Source organism: Phoenix dactylifera, chromosome 11 (assembly GCF_051530095.1).
Source record: "Phoenix dactylifera cultivar Ajwa chromosome 11, Ajwa_hap1_PhDact_Kaust_v1.1, whole genome shotgun sequence".
NCBI classification, from domain to species: Eukaryota; Viridiplantae; Streptophyta; class Magnoliopsida; order Arecales; family Arecaceae; genus Phoenix; species Phoenix dactylifera.
Window position 1 is genome coordinate 19,930,215 of NC_143200.1, and position 24,309 is coordinate 19,954,523.

The window sequence follows — 24,309 nt, forward strand, 5'->3', positions numbered from 1 at the left end:
TCGGATTATTTTGAAAACTGTATGATGGATGATTCAGTAATGGATTCGTGCAAAAAAAAAAGTGAATCCTTTTTTCCCGTGAAAGATACAGCCCGATTCCATCGCATCCATGTCTTCAGCTCCTTCGCACACCACCACTCTTGTGCGCACCCACATTTCCTCCTCCATCCACTTGCGAGTAAAATTAAGTTACGAGACTCCCATCAACCCAAAATGCATTTCTCATTCACTCCATGTCTCCAACTCCTTCGCACACCACCACTCCTCTGCGCACCTTCCTCTCCTCCATCCACCTGCGAGTGAAATTGAGTTACGAGGCTCCTATCAACCCAAAATGCATTTCTTACTAAGTTGTATGTTTGAATTTTCATAAAATCTTATTTCTTTGAGATGCATATTTTCGCCAGCATCATGCACTAAGGTAATATAATATTATATTTAAATAGTTTTTCCTCTTTCCTTTTTTTTTTTTTTTTGTTACATACTAACTCTACAAAATCATACCAATCCATTCAACTTGTTTCCCGACATAGCTAAACTTGTCACAACTAAAGACTTCACCCAAAAAGGCTAGCCGAAAAATATATTTTTGGGTTTCTTAATTGTACCTAAGATTTTCTCGATGAATAATCGATGTGAGACTAAATATATTTCTACACGGATTCTTGCATACTCCTCCTATTTAAACTCCGACGTCTTCGTTAGCCTAAAAGTATAAATTCATTCAAATCTAATCACAAGCATCACGATCGTCCGCGGTCAGTCTCAATAAGCTCGTGCTACAGTATTTTTTAGCCCTACATGGGCTATGGGTTGCTCCACTCTGATACCATTTGTCACAACCTAAGATTTGATCTAAAAAATCTAGCTAAAAATATATATTTGGATTATTTAGTTCTGTATAAATATCTAAAATTTTTTTGGTAAATAATCAAAAAATAAACATTTGTCAATGAAATTTCAATCAAAATCTCTCTCTGCGTGCGTGCGTGCGTCTTGGGGTAGAGGCAAGGACAAAATGACCACCGGTTCACAGCCAAATTCAGCTAAGACGTAACATCCAGCAAGGCAACAGTACGGTAGGTTTGGCAAGGTTTCGGTCCAACCATATAGCCAATTCGTCACTCTATATAGCTGCAGTTGATCAAGTTTCGTCAACTTGTAGCTGTAATAAAGCACGAAAAGGAGGGGAAAAAGAATCAGGATAGAACTTCCAGAACAATTAATCCAAGATTTATAGAGTCTTTTACTTGTGTTGAACAAATAAAACCAGATTCAAGGGGAGCAGAGACAAAGCTTTGTCTGAGAAATATGAAGTGCTCTCATTAGTTGAATGGTCCCAAGATGACTTGCAATGCTTATCTATCGCCTACCACCCCTAGTATAAGTTCACACCTCATATGTCATACGATCAGCTCGAGATGATTTATAGGAAATGCCTTTGTTGCCAAGGATTTTTTTTTTTTTTTTTTTTTTTGCTTTTTTTTTGCTTAGGCGATAGGGAAGGGGGGAGGAAGGGGGGAGCCCACCCCCACGTAGTAGCCCCCACCGGGCCTCCACCCCATCAGGAGAATGTTCGATGCAGGCAGAACTGACCGTGTGTTGGGCACGCCAGCCGTTTTTACTCATATCCTCCCCACCCGTGGGCCCGGCCCGGTTACTCTTATGGGCTCCAGCATGAATCCTCCGTATGAATACGTCACATCCGGCACCACCGAGGCTATCAACAGACTAATAAGCTCTCCCATCCTACGTGTCCAAACAGGAAGCATTCGATCTCCTCATTTAATCGACGTCCGCGCATTTCGAACTCAGACTGCGAGGATGGAAGTAAAGGCCCAGTTCTATTGAGCTACCACCTCAGTGGCAAGGATATTTCTTTGGCCTTACCAAAATAGCCTTGCTACTCCATTGATTTATGATCCATATATTTCCCTCAAATTATCATTTCGCTAAACTTCCAATTGGCCATATAATAATCTATCACTGAAATATAGGTTTTGATGTGGGCCGATTTTATGCATGACTAGATCTTGCTATTTCTTTATAAAAATTATTATATATATATATATATATATATATATATATATATATATATATATATATATATATATTGTCTTTAATTGCATGTCTGCTAAAATTTTAGAAATTAATTGATAATTGGCAACCTGTAATTGAAGGGTTTTAAGTTTTATTCATTAGAATCTCATAGTTCGAAATAAGCACAGTAAAAAAAAAGAATGGCATCATGCATCCAAATCTTGTCATATCTATGCAAAACAATAATAACAATTATGATTATTTGTTTGCTTTAAAAGGAAATGTTGGCATGGTTCCATCATTTTAGTATTAGCATGTGACTAGAAAAAAGTATAAAAGAAAGAAAAAATAGTTTTAAGATATTGCATTGCTTAATGCAAAAGTTTTAACTAAAGTGTAACAACTGAATTCAATTAATTTGGTCTTTTTCTAGACACAACTTAATTTTATCTTGTGGTTATAAAATTAAATCTATTTCTTTCACAAAATTAGAAACAATATTTTGAACTCCGTAAATCGTATATTTAACCTAAAAATTTGAATTTTTATAGTTCTTTATTATGAATTTTACTCTATTGGCATACAACTAAACTAAATAATTATAATCCATGAAAACTCAGAACACTCAATAATACAAACATATTCCCTCTCCGAACTTTGTGAGCTTAACATCAAATCATTAGCTAAATGTTAGCTTTATTCTATTTTGATCATAAGTAGCCAATACAATATACTTGTGACCAGTGAAGATAGTACTTTGCTGCGGCCTCAAATAATGCCCTCCCCCAAACACAGTAAATTAATTAGATTCCTCCAAGATATTTTAAATTAATGACACATGATTTTATTATTTTTTAAGAAAATAATTTTATACTTTCAAATCTGGCTTGTATTTTGATCTTCGATTAGATAGGCATAAAATTTGATCTCAGATTCTTTATAAGGTAAAAAATTCATCGCAAATAATTCTAAATTTTATAATTCTTATAAAGCATACACGTTTTAAAAATTCAGGATTCCGTTTAAGAAAAATGGACATCATCAACGGGATGCACGTGGCGGCAAGATGAAATCAATTTGGTCCTTCAGGCAAAATACCTAACCCGGCCATAATTTACACAGAAGGGTGGTATTTTCGTAATTCCGCATAAAAGAGAGAGGCATTATCGCGAACAGCCCAGTATTTCTATCCATAACCTATGGGTAGTTCTAAATACACCCCCCCGATTGCTCAGGACACCCCCCAAAAATTAAAAAAAAATTAAATACTCTCTACACCCCCCCCATTTGCTAAGGACACCCCTAAAAAATTAAAAAATCCTAAATTACCCTTCACCCTCCCCACCCCCTCACCTAAATTGCTCTCTACACCCCCCAAACCCCCCCCCCAACCCCGCTCTTCCCCTCCAAAACTCCACTCCAGCCGGCTTCTCCCTTCCCCCCAAAAAACTTCGCCTCAAGAACCTCAAGCACCTCGCCGGCGGCCAAACCCCCTCCGTCTCCCCCTTCTCCCTCGCCCAAAACCCCCCCGTTCCCCCTTCTCCCTCTCGTCGCCGGCATTCTCCCCTTCTCCCTCTCGTCGCCGGCATTCTCCCGGAACCACCTCCCCAGCCATCTCCCGAGCAACGAGCACCTCGCCGGCGCCTCCACGACCACGTCGAGGTAGCTCCCCGCCCCCCCGCCTCCAGTGCTCCGTTCGGCACTGGATCGCCGAACAGAAGGGTTCTGTTCGGCTGAACAGTGCCGAACAGAAGCCCTCTGTTCGGCAACACTCAACCGAACAGAAGCCTTCTGTTCGGCTGCACGGTGCCGAACAGAAGCCTTCTGTTCGGCTCTGTGAAGCCGAACAGAAGCCTTCTGTTCGGCACTGTGCAGCCGAACAGAAGGCTTCTGTTCGGCACTGTGCAGCCGAATAGAAGGGTTCTGGTGCGTGCCGTGCTGAATTTTGTGCCGAACATTTATGTATGCAATTGAATTATTTTCTTTGATATAGCCTAACATTGAATTTCTATATTTTCAGACATGGATCCCCGTCCCGCCAGAGTTAGACCTACGGCGTCAGCTAGGAGACGTCGTGCTAGGATTGCTTCTCCCGAGCCTGCTCATATGCCATCGGACTCTCCTGAGTCAGAGCATGATGATATGCCCGCTAGGGGCGAAGACGATGAGTCCGTTGGACCATGTCCAGGAGGTCCAGAGGATGAGTCCGTCCTGATCAGTTTCAGGACGCATATAGCAGCTTCCATCTGGAGGCAACAGGTATTGTTTATTTGTTATAGCATTATATTTTGTTTATTGATGTTTTATAAAGTAGTAGTAATTATACATTTATATTACAGGAACGAGCTCCACTAAAGTGCATGAACCATACTGCCAAGGTTGGTGAATGGAAGTGGTGGTCTTCAAACCAACCAAATACCAGGTTCAAAGCACTATTGAGGCAGTCGGGCCTCGTAGAGTTAGTACAGTGCTCTTATCGATTCATCGATAAGATTCTGATTTCGGGCTTCGTAGAGAGATGGCAGCCCGAGACGAACACCTTCCATATACCATTTGGCGAGATCACTATCACGTTGGATGATGTATCCGCCATTTTAGGGATTCCTGTCGCAGGTTCCTCAGTATCAGTTTCTCCTGAGAGGATGAGTGATCGGGATGCTGAGGAGCTACTTGTGGAGTTGTTGGGGGTGTCAGCTGGAGACGCGCGTCAGGAGGTACTGTCATCGCGCGGTCAGTCTGTGAGGATGGAGTGGCTGAGGACTCAGTTTCACTCTGTATCTGATAGAGACAGGCAGCAGAGGATAGAGTGTGCAGCACGAGCCTATTTGTTATTTTTGTTAGGCTGCACACTCTTTGCTGATAAGAGTGGGACCAGGGTGCCTATAGCGTATCTGTGTTTACTGCGGGATCTGGATAGGGTGAGCACATATGCCTGGGGTACAGCTGCCTTAGCATATTTGTATCGGCAGTTGGGGATTGCGTCGAGGTCATCAGTGAGACAGATCAGTGGTTATATGACGCTTCTGCAGGCATGGATTTATGAGCATTTTCCAGCACTCAGTCCTCACCCGTCGCTCGAGTATACTGATGCCAGTCCCCGCGTGCACCGCTGGATGCCCGGTACTCCATCCCGTACCACGATGGACCATTTAGTGGTTCTACGTGAGTCATTGGACCTTTTGAGCATCGATGAGGTACGTATCATATTACCATTTGCTTGTGTTTGTCAGTACATTTAATATGCGATATAGTATAAAACTGAAATGGACCTTTTGTTTTACAGGTTATTTGGGATCCCCATCATCGGCTTCGGGGAGATCGCCCATATATACCCGTCGCATTTTTTAGTGGCTCCATCAAGTGCCTTGATATCGTAGAACCCTATCATCCAGAAAGGGTTCTTAGACAGTTTGGTCGTATTCAGACCATCCCTCGAGCGCCACTAGCCCCTACGCAAGCCAACAGAGGTTCCACAGCAGGCTCGTACCGGATACATTACTCCTATATGGATCAGCTTTGGGAGCGGTGGGAGGACCACGTGCTGAGCCAGGCGAGCAGGAGCCACCCAGTTACCCGGCCATCAGACAGCGTACCGGGATACATGGAGTGGTATCTCCGTATCACGCACGTTGCAGTTCAGCCTCCTCATCTGCGCTCGAGTACTCATTCTGGAGCTAGGGGAGGTCATGATGATGCTGACATGCACCGGCGGCGTAATGCAGCTGCACTCGGTATCAGTACCGACATTGTACGGATGGGTCCCTCAGAGGCTACGTCACTAGGTGCCGGGCACCTATATGATGCTATTTCTCAGATGCATCAGGTACTTCTGGGTGATGAGCCTGGCCCGAGTACAGCACCCTCTCATTTGGATCCAGGACCCTCTCATTCGGACGTACAGCAGTACACGCGTCGACGATGGCGTCATAGGGATTGATGATGGAGCCTTTGTAATCTTTGTAAAGCCTTTGATATTAATGAAAAATATATATTTTTGGTACATTTACGTGTAATCTTTGTAAAGCCTGGCCCGTTCTATTTTACATAAATATAACAGTGCACATAACAATCAATCTAACAATGCGAAGACAGATATTTTTTGATTTATATTGATGATGGAGTTTCAAAAATTGTACATATATAAACAATCAATCTAACTCTACTGTCTTGCCTCCACCTCCCCCTGAGGAGATGGAGTCCCGTGGGGGGTTTGACCCTGAATCTGATACGACTGATGTTCTGCCTCCACCTCCCCCTGAGGTACCTCCAAATGTTGTTCCAATCAAAGCTGACCCTGGACAAAGTTCCCCTCCAAAAAAGGCAGCAAAGCCTAAGAGGGTGCCAGTGGCAAGACCTGGCCTTGCAAGGAGAGGGCAGCCGATTAACCTCTTAACCAAGAACATCACAGAGCCCTCTTTTCCAACAAATGTGTTAATCATCTGCTCAAGCTTGTCACCGTTAAGTTCTTGTACATCAGAAAGGTCTATTAGTTCCCCTGTTTGATTTGTTTGCTCCCACCAGCTCTTAAGTATGTTTCTGTTTACATCTGAAATCTCAACGGAAACAACAGTCGTCATATGTATTCCCAGCTGATGATGGAGTTTCACAGTACATGACTCTAAGAGCCCCAAAAAATTTACAACTTTCAAAAATTGTACATATATAAATAATCAATCTAACTCTACTGTCTCGCTAATTATAACATTAGGTGAGATGCTCTCTTTGAACTGTTGAATCCGTGCTTCATATGAATTTTCCCATCCGGTAGCACAAGGAAGATGATATTTTCGCCAGTTGGTCGCTACTGGCGGAACGGGATGTCCCGGCAACAAGAACACCTTCAAAATTAGAAATAAGAAAATATTAATAGCTACAAAATTATAAATAAGCAAAATTAAATAAGCAAAATTAAATATTCGCAAGTGTTGTGAACGTAGTACCTCAACAAAATGATTTCCATTTACGAATCCGATAGCGATATCTTTGCGGGATAGAAGAGGTACTGGCACAGAACGGAGAGGTAGGAAGGTCAGACATTGTTGCAACGAGAGATGGTATAGGACAACATTATAGCAGGATGCTATAAGATGACCCATGTCCGGCATAGTCATCCATCTGTCATATGGTGGACAATCATCATAATATGATAATGCATGAGTGATCTCAGCAATCGTCCCTTCCACACCATATAATGTGCGATAGTGGTCCGAATGACATTGCAACTCTTGCAATAAATCCTTCCTAACACGCACCCAGTCATCTTCTCCAAATCCCAGTAAGTCAGCTATTGCCCTAAATCCGCAATTCCCATCAGCTTTTACATCCTTGATATGCTGGATGTATGGTCTCAAGGCAGAAGGAATAGCATCAATATAGATAATGGGCGTATGTGACTGGGCTCTAGTACGAAAAATCTGCAAATAATATCAAATGATAGAAAATATGTAACAATGGCAGAACATGTCCCGTATCGGCACATCTCGGCACGGCACATCCCGTATCGGCACATCTCGGCACGGCACATCCCGTATCGGCACATCTCGGCACGGCACGTCCCGACATGTCCCGTATCGGCACATCTCGGCACGGCACGTCCCGACATGTCCCGTATCGGCACATGACATACCGGCACGGCACGGACCGTCCCGTAGACGTTGTGATACCTATTGTAAGGAAATAAATATTTGGTACTTACCTTTTGCTTGGGCCGTCTCTTTTGAATCTGAGTAGATGGATTGCGGATGGTAACTTTCTCAACACCAGGTGAATAACTATCCTGTCCAGATAGAACCAACTCAAACGCAGACGGGTCACGTCGAGTAGACGTATCAACCTTCAGTGAAGCGCGCCCACGTGAACCGGTCTTCCGTTTTGCAGGCTCTAAAAGAGGTGTACTATCTGGACTTGCAATCTCTCGTAACTTCTTGATCATCTGCAATTGAGAAGCCCCATCTAACTTCTTGAATCGTAGCGCAATCAAATCTAACTCTGCATCACAACTCAACTGAATTGGCTGCACGGGGGGGGGTAGGCAGAATATCAAGTTTCCTCCAATGAGGATCTATGCAGTCGAGAGGAATGGGCCGACCTTCCACCCTGTACCGCGCAATCTGGTGAGCACATGGTATACCATGTGTGCGTCGAATAGCGCACCCACAATTTGAATCATCAAACCCAACTGAATTGGCTCGTTTCGATTGGGCGAGGACATGATTTAACGCACTTATAGATATGAAACCTCGCAACTCTTTGAATTCAGCTGGCTTGAAGTTGTGCTGCACTACCAATAAACTCTTCTCCAATGAGGCTTTAACAGAGCTGTGCTGCAACTCAATCAATCCATGTATTCTAGTCCAAGATGACTCGAAACTTCCTTGGCTTGATCCAAGCTGCTTTTTGAGCTTTGCATGTGCACTCTCGACCCTAGTAAACAAATGAAAGTTAGATATAAGAATTGAGGCAAATTAAATTTAAATGAGTCTTTATTTGTGATACCTATTTGTCGTCACATTTCCGTAGTGCCTGCATGTATCAGTCCACGCCGCAACAAATCTTTCCTTGTATTTGCTCAGCCAAGTATCTGACACATACTGTAGTGCATCTGGATAGGTACCGAACTCTCTCTGTAGTGCACTCCAGCGATCATTATACTCGTCTTCCGTGGAGGACAGCACTAGTACATTCCAACTCATAATAAATTTATCCCATTTCTCCTTCAATTCGAAAATTTTTTTGCACTTGGCCAAAACATTCCTACTAATATGCCATCTACATAATAAATGTCTAGCAGTAGGAAATACTCTATGAATTGCATTCATCAAAGCCAAGTCTCTATCTGTAATAATCAACTCAGGCAAAACATCATCAGCTATGACACTGCGCAATCTCTCTAATGCCCAAGTATAGCTTTCTTCCCCCTCAGAATTTAAGTATACAAAAGCAACTGAAAATGTCATGTCAGTAGATGTCACCCCCACAATCTCTAAGAGCGGAAGACGATACCTATTCGTCTTGTATGTGCAATCCATTATCAACACACGGGGAAATGCACGGAACAAATCAATGCTGCCAGGGTGTGCCCAAAATAAGTCATGCACAACATCCGTATTAGTACAATTCCTATGCCACTCAATATATTTAGCCTCTGATAATTTACCTAATAGATGTTGCATTTCAGACCTCCCGGCTTTCTCTGCAACCTTAAACCGTTGACGTACATTGTAGATAGTCTTGATAGTCGTAACATTGAGGGCATCTCTTTCCTTCAATGTGGATAATATGTCCTTTGGACGAACCAAACTCTTCGACATATCCACTAACAATTCCGTCTCCTGCTCAGATAATCTCCCTGCATATGAGTGCCCCTCCAGATTCTCTGCAGCGGGATGATTGTGCACTCCACATACGACCAGTAATATCCAATCATCCGCAGTATCCAATTTCTTTCCTCTTAATGCAAAAGGGCATCCACACTTCTTTGTCCCACAGGCAGTCTTTATTCGCTTTTCTTTTGTGGTTCGGTACGTCCCACCCCTCTCACAACCTAACGTAATTCTGGGTTTCTTAGAAATGGTACCTGCATCGGATGATTTGATTACAACAACAAAACCATTTCGCCTCCCAGCTTCACGACACCAATTACACAAGTCCTCTCTACTCTTGAAGATCTATACATTAAACAATTTATGTAAGTACACAGTTGTAAAAATAGCTCGCTAAACTAATACAAAATTGCACAATATATTATAATACCTCGTAAGTTGTAAATTCGCTTGTGTAATCCAGTACAAATTCTGATCCAATTATACTAGATTCGGTTGTAGCATAGCCCTACATATAAAATAATTTATCATCAAGAATTAATGAATCAGAGGATCTGTTCGGCACAAAATTCAGCACGGCACGCGATTTGGCACGAGAAGGCTTCTGTTCGGCTGCAGAGTGCTGAACAGAAGCCTTCTGTTCGGCTGCAGTGTGCCGGACAGAAGCCTTATGTTCGGCACTGTGCAGCCGAACAGAAGCCTTCTGTTCGGTAGAGCGTTGCCGAACAGAAGGCTTCTGTTCGGCACTATGCAGCCGAACAGAAGCCTTTTGTTCGGCGATCCAGTGCCGAACGGAGCACGAACCGTGAAAAAAAAAAACTTTCGAAACAAGGTGGAACACGTACCTTTGCGGCCGATTCTTCGTCCCAAATCACTAGTTGCTTGTCCATGCTTCGAATGGGGCTTAAATCTCCTTCAAAGATCGCCTAAACGATGTAAATGGATCGAGGGGTTTAAGGGAGGTTTGAGGGGTGGTTTTTTTTTTCCTTTTCAAAACGAAACGGAGGAGGAGATGGAGGAGGAGGAAGGGGGGTGTACTGAGAAAATTTCAAGGGCAATATGGTAATTACACTAAAGGTTAGTTTGGGTATTTTTTTTTTGGTTTTTGGGGGGTGTCCTGAGCAATCGGGGGGGTGTATTTAGAACTACCCATAACCTATGGGTGGTTCTATATACACCCCCCCTATTGCTCAGGACACCCCCCAAAAATTAAAAAAAAATTAAATACTCTCTACACCCCCCCCCCATTTGCTAAGGACACCCCTAAAAAATTGAAAATTCCTAAATTACCCCCCACCCTCCCCACCCCCTCACCTAAATTGCTCTCTACACCCCCCAACCCCCCCCCCCCCCCCCCCCCCCGCTCTTCCCCTCCAAAACACCTCGCCAACGCCCAAAACCCCCCCGTTCCCCCTTCTCCCTCTCGTCGCCGGCATTCTCCCGATCTCCGACCACCTCGCCGGCTTCTCCCGGAACCACCTCGCTGGCTTCTCCCGAAATTTTTTTTTCACGGTTCGTGCTCCGTTCGGCACTGGATCGCCGAACAAAAGGCTTCTGTTCGGCTGAACAGTGCCGGACAGAAGCCTTCTGTTCGGCACTGTGCAGCCGAACAAATCTGTTCGGTTGAGGGTCGCCGAACAGAAGGCTTCTGTTCGGCACTGTTCAGCCGAACAGAAGCCTTTTGTTCGGCGATCCAGTGCCGAACGGAGCACGAACCGTGAAAAAAAAAAAATTTCGAAACAAGGTGGAACACGTACCTTTGCGGCCGATTCTTCGTCCCAAATCACTAGTTGCTTGTCCATGCTTCGAATGGGGCTTAAATCTCCTTCAAAGATCGCCTAAACGATGTAAATGGATCGAGGGGTTTAAGGGGGGTTTGAGGGGTGTTTTTTTTTTCTTTTCAAAACGAAACGGAGGAGGAGGAAGGGGGGTGTATGAGAAAATTTCAAGGGCAATATGGTAATTACACTAAAGGTTAGTTTGGGTATTTTCTTTTTGGTTTTTGGGGGGTGTCCTTAGCAATAGGGGGGGTGTATATAGAACCACCCATAACCTATCCCTTTTGAGCCGCTTCTGCGAGGGGGCAAGCCTTCGGAAAGATTTAAAAAAATAAAAGAAAAATAAAGAAAAAACCCAACCCTTAATCGGCGATTAGCGGTTCTTTTTATCTCCTAGATTTCGTCTGATTCCGGTTGGAAGGCTTTCGATTTTTCGGATTCCTGCCCCTAGATGATGCAGATCCTCGCCTCCACCGAGATCTGAAGGCTTTCCAACCCTGAAAACAGGTGCGAAACAATAAAAAAAAAAAGACTTTTGTCTGGAAATTTCTTTGACCTCAATTGGTTTTGATTTGGATGTCTGTTGATCTATCTTTTTGCTTCGGGTCCATGTTGGTGGTTTTTTTTATTATTATTTATAACTCTTAAATTTACGGTCTTTTGTTTTCCAAGGATGTTTTTTCTTGTTCCTTTGACTTCTTGCCGACTTTGATTTTTGGTTATTTTCTGATATTTTATTTTTTAAAAGAGAAAAGGTTGGACTTGTTACTTCGGGGTTGCGGCATAATTTAGAGTTTATATCTTATTTAGATTTGGAATTATGGTAAAAAAAACCTCATTTTTGTTGGAATCTCTACGGTGTCTTTAGTTACTTATGGATTTATCAGAGCAATCCGGGATAAAGATCTGAAATTTATGCATATAAGGTGTTGTTCCTTCTAATTTCATGATACTGAATTATCGTTTCAGAGGTTGGCGATTTACTTGTGAAATAAATAGGTGAAAATTTAGTTTTTTTTTTTTCAAGTCTGTTTTTCTCCTCTGAATGGTGTATTATGCAGCTTATGTGTGCATGTGTTTGGTTTCTATCATGGGGCTAAAGATATCATTTTGTCTAGATCGTTTCTCTCTGTGGCCTAGGTTTGGTTAGTAAAACATAAATGTATTGCTCTTGGTTTTGTCTATTTGGACTTTATGTTGATGTTATATTATTAGTCTGATGCTTGGGCGATTTGCTGTTTGTCAATCCATTTGTGACAAGGGAAGGTGTTAAGATAGTTGAACTAATGATCTGTCCAAGATCAAGCATTGGGGAAAAGTATTTGTTAGGTGCCAGTTGTGCAACTTTCCAATTTTTCAAAGTGAGAAAATTCTATGATAAATGTTAATTAGCATTTCATGCATAAAGCATGTGCATGATCTTTCTGTTAAGTGTATGAATGATGTAGAATGCATGCCATTCTCTTTTGATTCTAATGTAAATGTACACCAATTTTGGCGATTCCCTCACCGTAGGCAGAATAACTGAGAAACAATTGTAGTACATGCCAAAAGGGCTTCCTTTGTCAGTTTTCATTATCATTTCACATCGAAGAAAGAAAGATGAGTGTTGTTGATCATGATGTCACATGAAACCTTTCATTTTTAAACATGGTAGATAAGAACCTATTAGGTAGAACATAATATTTTTTTTGTGCTTGGTAGAGAATTCTTTTTGGTATGTCTGGTATTTCCTATTGGATTTTGTTTCTTATATTGCTGCTGTTTCACTTTTAACTTTATGCATATCGGAGAGCACATCTGAACTGCCCTTGCAACTGTTTGCCCCTAGCTGACCTTAACTTGTTTTGGATGCACAGGCATAAATTTTTTAAGTCAAATATGTCTCGGTACCAAGGTGATGATGTTGATGAAATGGCAGAGGATTATGAAATGGGGGATGCAGAGGATGACATGGATGAAGAATTTCAAGGAAGAGGGTTGTGGGATTCAGATTCTGATGATGAAGAATATGGTCAATCTGTACGCATTTCCTTATACTAACATGTTTTTCATCAAACTACCGGAATTACTGTCTTTTTTTTAATGTTTTAGGTGACATGCCGCTATGCTTTTCATTGGTACAGGATTTATAATTCTCGAACAACTTTCTCATTTCTCGTTTCTGTTATCTGTACTTGTTAATGTATCATGCTCTCAATACACTAAAAGAAAGATATCTTATTTTATCCAGCATAGTAAGGTAACTGACATTTCATCAGCACAAGCAAGGAAAGGAGTGGATATCCAAGGAATACCTTGGAATAGGTCAAGCATTACAAGGGAGAAGTACAGACAAACCACATTAGAACAATACAAGAATTATGAAAACATTCCAAATTCCGGTGAAGCATCAGAAAATGTACAATAGCTACACAAGTCTGGGTTAGTTACATCACTCGCTCGTTACATTTTTTTGAACATCCTTTTTGTGTACCCAGGTTTGCAAACCAACTGAGAAAGGAGGAATGTATTATGATTTCCAACATAATACAAGATCAGTGAAATCAACTATCCATCATTTTCAGGTAAGCAAATAAAGTTCCTAAATAGGTTTATACCTTAAGTCTTATTCTTTAATGACCTACAATTTGTTTGTTCATTCCTTGCTGCAATATCTTATTTTATGTACTGCGGTGCTATTTTGTATTGTTTTAAGATGTTTTCATATCTTTTAATCATGGTTTCTATTTTGTATGAAGGCTTGAATTAGTCAATGTCAACGATTTGTTGAGATAATGATAACTTAGCTCAAAGTAGAATTTGGACAGCCATCTGATCCTTGGTTTGAGAAACAAAATTTACTAAAATTCCAAAGGTAGAAATGTAGGGTGAGATGAGTCTTAGACAGGTAGAGGAGGTGAAGTTTTCTGGTTATTGAAATTTATGTCTGGAGAATATGATTGTGAAAGATGCTTGAAATGGAAATCAAGACTCTGAAGACTTTTGGTGAACTCTTCGAATTTGTTTTTAAAACTTGTTGATTGTGAGAACCTTTTGGTTTTGGTTTGCTTCAAGTTAATGATTTTTTTTTGATCATCTTCAATTTTTTGCTGATCCTCTTTGGACAAAACTGCTTAGGACTCTCAGTAGGTTTTGCTGATCATCAGACATTAAAATTTCGTGCATAAAACTTAGAAGTTCATCCCAAAAGCATAGGGATCCTATTCTTTAATTAGGTCGAAGGTTTTTTCACCTTCTGAGCTTGTCAGCAGCAAACCTACTAGCCTTCAGCTAGTTGCTAGTGTTTCAATTAAATGAGCAAATCAGTCCGCCTTATTCGAGTGTGGATGTTTTAATTTAGAGCATCCCCATATATTATACGGCAAAATCCTTGTGGAGGCTTGCGGATGTGTTGATTCCCATCATCCCATGGTTGTCGAGCTTTACACCTTGTTGTTGGGCCCGATTTATGTAGCTAATAAAATTAGTAGTTTAAAAATAAAATGAGTTTTTCATGTGCAACATATGTTATGTTTATACTTTAACAATTAGGAGAGTGGCTAATTAATTCTTTTAACTATTGATGCTTGTTCAACTTAATTAAAATAAGAAGCTCAAGGCCACCTTCCCCCCAAAATAACCTACCCTAGCAAAGCAAAAGAAAAAGAGGCTGGGGTCAAAGGAGAACTGCTTTTTGTTGGAGTCAGAAGGGGGGAGCGGCCAAGGTAGATGGGCAAGGAGGCAATTGAAGGCGGTAGAGGCATGGGCACAGGTACGGGGGTGGCGATGAATGGGGAAGGGATGTGAGATGGAGGGCATAGGTTGGGTGATAAGGATGAGGTGGCTCGAAACTCACCTCCACATCTAAGATCTCGTTGAGTGGCTATGAGGAACGAGGGAGTGGAAGTTGGTGGTATACATGATTGAAGACCTGTGGCCAGAGGCTGTGGATAATTGTGTTTAGGACATCTTGTGGAGGGTATGGGAGGGTGTGGATGCTTTGTGAGCAGAAGTCCGGCATTTATGGGAGTTATCCTGAAGTTTTAGCCGTTCTGACAGGCTTTTATCTGATAAAGAAGAAATCCTATGTTCTGTATTATTCAAACAGGCCCTTTTTCCGCACTCACTTAAGTGTCAAAGATTTGTCTTCATAGTGTGTTTGCCTGTTATTAAGGAGAAATAAGGAAGATTAGATCTCCCTCTAATAAGTCAAAATACCTTCCACAGTGCAAGCAAGGAAATATAAACATTTTCATCATCCGGATTTAGATCTCAAGTTTCTTACTGGTCAAAGTTTGGACACTAGTGGTTATATTGCTCATTTTTATCTTTACAGCAGATGGACTGAACTGCTGCAGGTATTAACATTTTGCATATGATATTATTTGCATTCCACATCTATTAATCTTTGGCAGTTGAGAACAATAAAGGGAACCTTGAGTAAATTTCTGCACACATGAACCTCAGTAGCTAGACTTCTAATTAGGATGGCATCTTTGTTTCAGACCTGCTTCCACATACCTGCATCTGCTCCCGCTACCAGCAACTAAGACATGAATCCTGAAGAGCTGACTTGAGTATTTTCAGTGTGTGCTGTGCTATCATCAGTATTTTGGAAACATTTTGAGGAAAGAGAGGGAAGCCATATTTTTTTGTAATTGAAAACATTTAAAAGAAATTGCTCAACTACATTTTCGTACATAACCCTACACATGCTGACATAAGCAATCGCACTGTCTGTTGTATCACCACTTCTAGTCAGGGGACATATTGAGAATAGAGGGAAAAATGTTTGCAGCTTTATGTTTGAATCGAAATTTTATTTTTGTACCTTTGGTGGTGGGAATCTGCAGATATAGTGAACGTTCAATTATGTTAAAGGGTGAGGTGGCCCATATGCAAATTCTAAACATTTGGGAAATGTTTGTGGTAACTGAACATTTGAAGTCACTTGGAAATGGCTTGTAGGCTCAATTAAGCTTGAATGAGATGTGAACAAGCCAAGCTTGATCTAAGCTTTTAAGCTTGGAATAAATTTCAGCCAAGCTTGATCTCCACTTGATTAGGCATCGCTTGATAAGGCTATAAAATTTATATTTAAGTGTTATTTTACAGTATATGTGTAACAATATGTATTTTATATATAGAAATTTCAATGCATATTATTAGTCAGCAACTGAAATCAATGCTGAAATTAGTATCTATCTTATTTAAACAATTTGATGGCTTCATTATATTATTAATTTTTATTCATGGCCTGATGGGTTCAATAGTTATAGGGTTTGATAGCTTTCTGGTTTGCTGGATCGTGTGTTTTATTTGTCTAAACAAGACTTTGAATTCGAAGCTCAAACAGAGCTTGAATTGAGCTCAGTTCAAACTTGATCTGACTCTGGTTTGATTTAAGGCTATTAATTGATTCAAAATAGGTTTATTTTCAGTTTGCCTTGACATCAGGCTTTACCAAATTGGAAGCAAGCACGTTTGGTCCTGAGTTTCATGCTTGAAATAAATTTCAAGCCAAGCTCGATCAGGACCAGAATTGTTCTTGCTCATCTTGACTACAACCATGATCAAGGATAAGTACATCGAATGCCTATTGTCTACCTTCTGTTGGTGACTGTTCTTTGATTTCTGGACCTTAACGATGTCAAGTTCTATCTAGGTATTTTATAAATTTAAGTGCCATATGATTGTCCTGTTATTTGTTTCTAGGTAGCTAAAATATAGCGCAAAGGAATATTCTGTGGACTTATTATGTTTATATGAGTACATTTATTTGATATTGAGTTTCTTTGAAAAAAGTGTGATATTAATCTTCATTTTTTTTTAACTTTTGCAGCTGAGAAATCTGGTCTGGGCTACATCAAAGCATGATGTCTATCTAATGTCACACTATTCTGTGCTCCATTGGTCAGCATTAACTTGTGACAAATTTGAGGTTATGGATGTTTCGGGACATGTGGCACCATGTGAGGTGCATATTCTTCCTTTATAGATTTGCCATCTTCTTCTCTTTTTGATTTAAAATTGTGTGTTCTGTAATAATCATTTTATTAGGTGGATAGTTATAATTTTAAGCTTGCATGATGCCTTTTTGATTTCATTACAGAAACACCCTGGAAGTTTATTGGAAGGATTTTCTCGGACTCAAGTTAGTACATTGGCAGTAAAGGATAAGTTACTTGTAGTGGGTGGATTTCAAGGAGAACTTATTTGTAAAGTAATTCTCTTTACTTTGTCTGCCATTGTCTTTTACAATAATTCGTAGAAACAAAGGAGACTTGTATAATATCCATGGCTATTTTCATTTTTTGTCTATTTTTTTGTTGATTTGTCAAGGTGGTTACTGTTTTTAGTAAAAGACACTTCGTTATTTCCAGAAAGTATGTCCATGACTCCATGAGAAACTTGCCAATGATAAAAACAATGTATCATCGGTTTACCTTTTTCATCAATTATTTTCATAGGCATATCTGTGAGAAATTTGCTGTGTATTTCTTATAGCTGTAGCAGAGTAGGTTATGAAATGTATAGTTGTATTCTTAGGCATATAGTAGTTAGCTTGACGGTGATAATGTATGCTGCAACGAGAAAGAAGCCAAGAAGAATGGCAAAATGTAGTATGATAGAAAGCTATCTCAAGGAGAAAGCATTTATCCATGCTGTAGTGATATCGAGAAATGCCGATTCTTATTAGGGTGTGGAGGTTAGGGAGTGCAGTGAGGTTTGTGGACCATGTATCCAGGCTTTCACGATCCATGCTCTGTAAGAGGAGAAGCCTTGATAAGTAGAGAGGTGACTGTATGCACTAGAAAAATGCTTGAACTTCTGTTTTGAAGGATTACAAAAGAGAAAGAAAAAGTCATAAACTATTGTGGATGAAAACTATGAGAAGGGTTTTGGAAGAGTCTGTAGTGTTTCTAGAGCTAGCCTAATAAAAATACTTGGTAAGGATTCAGAAAGTCAACTCCAAATAGGTGAGATCATACAATGATATTTGAAGTTATGATTTTGGATGTCAAGAGCCATGGCGGTAGACTGTCTGATTGCCCCAAAAGTGGGTAGTTACAATGCTTATAATAGAGTAAGCTGAGAATCACCATTATTCTCGTGGTACTTATTTGGATTATCAGGTTTTCTGGTATTATAATGGCTTATTCTTTGCATAAAAATGGATCTTCCTTGGGCTCTCCATATTAAAAGTGCTGAGGTAAGGAGAATCTTTACGTTTATTTGCATTTGCTGGTTTCAAGTGTTTGTTTCAGCATTATTAAATGCATAAACAAAAGAAAAGAAAATCCATGGAGTTCATATTGGGGAAAACTACCTCTGTCCTTTTTTCTTGCATTATGATTTTGATCAATAAAGATAATATGTAGAATTGACTAATGTTAAGAATTTTTTATAACACAACCAAAAAATTTTGTAATTGCATTAAGGCTGAAAAGGACTTAGTTCACACAGGGTTGGTGGAGCATTATGGGGCTTTCACTATCGGGAGCAGGTACTGTTGTCTGCAGCCTTTGAACTCATTTTGGAGAATGATGAAAGGGAACTTGAAGGTAGGAGAAGCAAGCATTATTGTTGACTAGTGCAGACTATTTAAAGCAGTTATTAGGTGATATGTGCGTTTTATTTATGTGCTCTTATGTAACTCATAGTTAGCTACATTGAGAGGTGGTAAATTCTTGTGGATGAAAGGATGGAATGACAAGACTGTACGTGGTACGTTGGGAGCAGCTTAACAAGCCTGATAATCAATCAGCTGATTTGCTCAGCAAATACTTCAAGCGCATAAAATGGATGAACATCTGGGCAGACAGAACGATGAATAAGATCTAGAATTTATGGGAACAGAACAATTGATAAGGCAAGAAGTATGACTTAAAAGAGGCCATTGCCTCTAGCTGTATGTGAGCAATATAGATTTTCACAACCACTATGCTATCCTGGTGCTTGTATTCACCTTTCTGAAAGGATGAAAGTTACATTTGTTTGCTATAAACTAAAACATTCTTTTGTTTGTTCTTTTTTGGCATCTATTATTTTCTATATATGTTTTGTGTTAGGAAAATTAATTCTTCCTTTAAATCTTATCTTTTAGTTATAGGGCATTATTATCTATTGCAAATGTGCTTCACAACATCATAGGCCAATCAATTAAAAGTTTTAGACAATAATGAAATATCATTGTTTTATGCACATACGATTTGTCAAAGGATTTTATATCATTACCTTTTCTGGCTCCTTGCCAAAAAGTCATAATTCCTTAATTTCTGGTATTGCCTGTCATTTAAAAAGCTACAAATTTATTTCCAATTGTATGTGATGGATCAAGTCTTTTTTAGGATTTAATTAGTCATCTCAATCAGGTGAAACATTTGTATTTTAGACATGAAACTTATGGTGTTAGTAGTTATAGATGCATTAAATGCTATTGCAGTGGAATGTATATATAAGTAACCTGGCTGTACAGTTCTTGTGACATTGAATGTATATTTATTCCAGCATTTTCAATGGTACATTTTATCTGATTTATCCCAATATTTTAGAAGGTAAATATTATCTGATTTTTTTTTTCTTACTTTGATGGGAAATGTAGTATTTAGATCGAGAAGGAATAAGCTTTTGTTGCCGGACAACTTACGATGACAATGCAATCACTAATGCTGTGGAGATTTACGACAGTCCCAGGTACTTGATTTTGCCTGGCATTTTCTTTTTTTTTGATCATTTCAGTGGCTGGTCTGGCTTGAAAATGAAATTTATTCAGTGGTGCTGTTCACTTCATGGCTTCAAATAATGACTGTGGAGTTCGTGACTTCAACATGGAGAACTTTCAGCTTTGCAAGCATTTCCGATTCCAATGGCCGGTTAATGTAAGCCATCAGTATTTGATTACGTGTATTGGATTGTTGGTTGGTTAGATGTTATTTCTTTTTCTAGTGGGATGTGAATGTAAGGCATCTGTAATTGATTCATTGTAGTGTCTAGTTGGTTAAATTATCAATGCTGGTGAGAGAGCCATATAATGTTTTGGTTTCTTGGAAATTTGTCTGCCAATATTTGTTGTAAACAAATTCAATCTGTCGAGCTTTCTTGGGGTTAGTAGAATCAGATTATAAAACTCTAGGTAACCGCTGAGAAGTGAAAACACTGTTCTAGCTATGATGCTGCTATGGCTACAACATTCATGAGATCTAGTCGGGTCTTGCTCTCTATGGGTACTTGGAGTTTTTTGTAATTTAATAATATTTATATCAGGCACTATATTCTTGCATCATTGTTTCTTTACCTGTTATTCTGTTTGCAGCATGCATCACTTAGCCCTGATGGAAAGCTTCTTGTTATTGTGGGAGACAACCCTAAGGGACTACTTGTTGATGCTTGTACGGGAAAGGTGGGTAACATATTTGGTTGTTCTGATCAAGTGATGAACCACAATGGAGTAACCTGCTTTCATCATTTCCAATTTGAAAAGTTGAGCAATAAAAATTAAGTTTTTGTAGTTTGGTTCTTGCAGACTATCCATGCACTGCATGGCCACCTGGACTACTCATTTGCATCGGCATGGAATCCTGACGGTTGTACATTCGCCACTGGTAACCAGGATAAGACCTGTCGGGTTTGGGATGTAAGGAACCTCTCCAAATCCATGGCTGTACTGAGAGGCAACCTTGGAGCCATAAGGTCAATCCGCTTCACATCCGATGGTCAGTTCATGGCGATGGCAGAACCAGCGGACTTTGTTCACATATTTGATGTCAGAAGTGGGTACAACAGGCAACAGTAGCTGGACTTCTTTGGTGAAATCTCAGGCATGTCGTTCAGTCCTGACACCGAGGCTCTTTTTGTTGGTGTATGGGATCGCAACTATGGCAGTCTCCTTCAGTACAGCCGCCTCCGGGGCTACTCATACCTTGATTCACTACTTTGAATTAGAACTAGTTTCCATGCTGTACCTCTTGAGTCTGTTGGTATCTGTGCTCGGTGCAGGATGTTGTACATGGACGTGGCAGGGGGATGGAGATTAAGATTAAAGGGGAACCTGGAAGTCTCTCATGTTTAATTGTAATGAACACTTTCGATCAAAAAAAAAAAAAATCTAATGAAAACCGGACTCTTTTGAAGTGTACAAAGAAGAAAGAAATATACAGTTGCCCAGTGACTGCACTTGTGAAGAAAATTTTGAGTTTAGCTCAATGTGCCAGACTCTCAGCTGTCTTTCAGAAGATTTTAGAGTGATTCTGATGTAATCTTCATTCAATGTTCATTATTTTGTCCCTCTATTTAGACTTGGGTGAAATTTCACACTGCATGTGTTGGCTCATGCATTGCAAAACAATATGATATTTCTGGTAGTCGGTTCTTAAACGTGTTCTGTTTGGATTGTCACCACTAGCTGCTATGATCTGGATCTAGCTCGTAACTCTACTTTAGAGCATTTGAAAAGTTATTTTTGGGCTTTCTGGGTAAAAATTTCTTTCATGAAGCAAGATTCTTGAATATTTGTAATTCTTGTTACTCAATGCAAAATTTTGTAAAGAAGATAACTGATCTTTGTGAATAATTTTGGGTATATTTGTTCTGTTACTCCTATGAGATCTATAATGTTATTATTTCATTTCTTGTCAATGTTCTCATTCTATATATTTGTGGTAATTTGCTGATTTTGATCTGATGTTAATATTTATTGTCACATGTAAACTATTAAATGTCACCATCAATTTTCGCAATGTTTCTGCTTTAACAATATTTTATTTTGTTTTGTATTTGGAAGCTATTTAAAAAGAATCATACTATTCCAAAGATTTTCAGAGGGATTTCAAGTCAGCAAGGGGATTCTATTGGGTTATCATGCTTCTCTTCAAGGTGTCCTATATCTCTTTGAAGAAATTAATAAATTCTATCGAGGAAAATTGAAGTGTTCTATATCAAGTTTACAGCTCACTAATCGAAGTTTTCTATTGATTTCATTTAATTGTAACTTATGAGACTGCCGGTTTGTGATGTTTACCACCTAAAGCCATATATGAAGTTATGCTCAAGACATCATTCTCTATGAAACTTTACAAGCCAGGAATTACTCCACTTGGACTATAGGAATGAAATCAGGGGAGCAAGGTTTTGTGTACGAGATCTATAATGGAAAATTGTTCATTTCGAAGGCAGGATGCTTTTATGCAGGGGGTGTGAAGCACAAACTCTCCTCTTGGAATCAAATATAGATGCCACTAGCCACCAAGTGGCTTGATGATTTCTAGGGAACATGGAGGTGCACAGCTCATCTAAGAACACTAATTTGATCCAATATAGAAGCGAGTTAATAAAAGCATATATATATATATATTTCACTATATCATGATATGGTATTTTGAATTTTGAATTAAGTCTTTACTTGCCAAATTTTGTACCTAATCTGTCATCAGCTTTTTGTTTTTCTTTTCTTTTCTTTTCATTTTGATGAAAGGAGCTGTTGCTGTGTGAAATTTGACAAAAGCACTGTTCCATAGGAGATTAGAAAGCTGAATCTGTTTTCCTCTTCAACTCGCACCTCTTCTTCCTCCCATCTCCATCCTACCATTTTCCAAATCTCATGCTCCGGCATATCATTCGCAGGGCTAAAGTCGTGAACATGATTTAGAATACGTGTCTAAGAAGCTTTTTTCTTCATAAATAACCGATATCTAAATAGCACTTGTTATTTTGCGAGAACTACCAAAATCATTATTATTTGTCATTTGACGATCGCACGGTTAATTAACTTAAAAAAATAAATTTAAAACTCAGATATCTATAACAGCTCGATACATATATCTACACTTATATGGCTGTTAACATGATGAATCACAACTGTTATTTTGCTAACTATTATCCTAGGTTTCCCATTGTGACTATTAATAATTCTTATCAAGGTTTGCAAAACCGACCCGAATCTCCTGTTTTGGGGTATATGGAACTGAGTTGGTGCGAAACCGGATTGTTTATTGGTTGGGTTCAGGCCTCAGCTCAAACTGATTCAAACTATGTGGAACCATCTAGTTTCGTCGATATAACTTAATTCAAGATGGCTCTAGACGCTTATGTAAGTAAAAATGGAGGAGAAGACATCCTGATGTTAGATGTTTTCTCCTCTCTTTTCTACTGAGCATGTGAAGAGAAGGGTGGAAGTTAAGAAAAATCAGGAGAGTAAGGACTTTTATGATTTTGAGTCAATCGAAGATAACATCAAGTATAATCTTCTTCCTCGGTTTCATTGTTCTTTTCTTGTTTTTATGCTTAAAATAAACCAAAAATGTTAAAATAAGAAGAAATCAAATAAAAAGTTCATATTTTAGCACCATTTCATGATATACTATATTTTGACCTCGATTATAAACAATATCTTGATATTTTTGAGTGGCATAGACACTCCATAAGGGTCTAGATTTTGCTATAGTACCATACCAATGCACTTCTGCGTACTGAGTAGTGGTATAGCATGGTATGGGACCATATTGTACCAACATAGCTTTTGAACATACAATACCCAGTCCTGAGATTAGGAACCTTAGTTGTTATAACAATTAGTTAATTCTTGTTCTTGAAAAAAAAAAAATCAAAGACTTACCAAGCAACAACTGCCACTTCCATTGAAGTGAAGATGGCGAAATGTTGAAGGAAATCAAAGCTTAGAGATCAAAACATGGTTATCTAACCTTATTTGAAAGATCAAAGCTCAGCCGGTGCATGCTATGTATCTATTGCATTCCATGCTCAAAAATATATTGCATGGAGTATTTCATTCTGGATGTTGATCAAATGCTATCATAATCAAAAGCTTAGATACTACAGATCCACTCATCAAACAACTCATTCACGGTTAGAACGACCAATCAGTTCACAAAAGTGGGTAAGGAAAAGAAATTAAAGAAATTAAAAAAGAGAGGAAAAAATAAAAATTAATACCCGTTAAAGATCGGGGTATTGAACCCGACGTGAATCGAACACGCAACCTTCTGATCTGGAGTCAGACGCGCTACCATTGCGCCACGGATCCAGTGTTCTTACATTTGAAAAACATTCTTATATAACATAATAAACGACTACGTCAGTTTCACTAGTGAACGTGTCCGGTGCGCTTTGCTTCTATGGCCACCAAACATCTTATCTGTCTCCCCCCCAATCGCCTGCCCCCAACTCAA

The 24,309-nt window shown here is 39.5% G+C and overlaps 2 protein-coding genes and 1 non-coding gene across 5 annotated transcripts; 1 reads left to right on the forward strand and 2 right to left on the reverse strand.

Moving 5' to 3' along the window:
• Positions 1 to 6,471: 6,471 nt before the first annotated feature.
• On the reverse strand, positions 6,472 to 10,328 carry LOC148700703 (protein FAR-RED IMPAIRED RESPONSE 1-like). Of its 2 annotated transcripts, XM_089926369.1 has the most exons (6): positions 10,208 to 10,328; positions 9,793 to 9,870; positions 8,536 to 9,707; positions 7,736 to 8,463; positions 6,981 to 7,454; positions 6,472 to 6,878 (listed from the first exon to the last, which is right to left on the reverse strand). In XM_089926369.1, the coding sequence occupies exons 1-4, from the start codon at positions 10,250 to 10,252 to the stop codon at positions 8,034 to 8,036; spliced, it is 1,725 nt and encodes a 574-aa protein (XP_089782495.1). In that variant the 5' UTR covers positions 10,253 to 10,328; the 3' UTR covers positions 6,472 to 6,878; positions 6,981 to 7,454; positions 7,736 to 8,033. The 2 variants fall into 2 exon arrangements, with proteins under 2 accessions (XP_089782495.1, XP_089782494.1); XM_089926368.1 differs by having other exon boundaries at positions 6,981 to 8,463.
• A 1,098-nt stretch (positions 10,329 to 11,426) lies between these two features.
• Positions 11,427 to 21,499, forward strand: LOC103711976 (putative WD repeat-containing protein C2A9.03). 2 transcript variants are annotated; one of them, XM_039116870.2, is made up of 10 exons: positions 11,427 to 11,647; positions 13,000 to 13,260; positions 13,374 to 13,541; positions 13,621 to 13,707; positions 16,965 to 17,099; positions 17,235 to 17,345; positions 19,728 to 19,819; positions 19,899 to 20,004; positions 20,439 to 20,525; positions 20,649 to 21,499. In XM_039116870.2, the coding sequence occupies exons 2-10, from the start codon at positions 13,240 to 13,242 to the stop codon at positions 20,916 to 20,918; spliced, it is 1,077 nt and encodes a 358-aa protein (XP_038972798.2). In that variant the 5' UTR covers positions 11,427 to 11,647; positions 13,000 to 13,239; the 3' UTR covers positions 20,919 to 21,499. The 2 variants fall into 2 exon arrangements, with proteins under 2 accessions (XP_038972798.2, XP_008796548.2); XM_008798326.5 differs by having other exon boundaries at positions 13,000 to 13,162.
• A 2,593-nt stretch (positions 21,500 to 24,092) lies between these two features.
• TRNAW-CCA (transfer RNA tryptophan (anticodon CCA)) lies at positions 24,093 to 24,164 on the reverse strand. The gene has a single exon. It is a non-coding gene; the product is annotated as a tRNA-Trp (tRNA).
• Positions 24,165 to 24,309: the final 145 nt, after the last annotated feature.

Excerpts from the sequence above, each read along its gene's own strand:
- LOC148700703 (XM_089926369.1), bottom strand. The coding sequence starts at position 10,252 with ATGGACAAGCAACTAGTGATTTGGGACGAAGAATCGGCCGCAAAG. Across the intron at positions 9,708-9,792 it reads GCGAATTTACAACTTACGAG|ATCTTCAAGAGTAGAGAGGA; the intron begins GTATTATAATAT and ends TTTAATGTATAG. Across the intron at positions 8,464-8,535 it reads GGAAATGTGACGACAAATAG|GGTCGAGAGTGCACATGCAA; the intron begins GTATCACAAATA and ends TTTGTTTACTAG.
- LOC103711976 (XM_008798326.5), top strand. The coding sequence starts at position 13,022 with ATGTCTCGGTACCAAGGTGATGATGTTGATGAAATGGCAGAGGATTAT. Across the intron at positions 13,542-13,620 it reads CCGGTGAAGCATCAGAAAAT|GTTTGCAAACCAACTGAGAA; the intron begins GTACAATAGCTA and ends TTGTGTACCCAG. Across the intron at positions 17,346-19,727 it reads AAGGAGAACTTATTTGTAAA|TATTTAGATCGAGAAGGAAT; the intron begins GTAATTCTCTTT and ends TGGGAAATGTAG.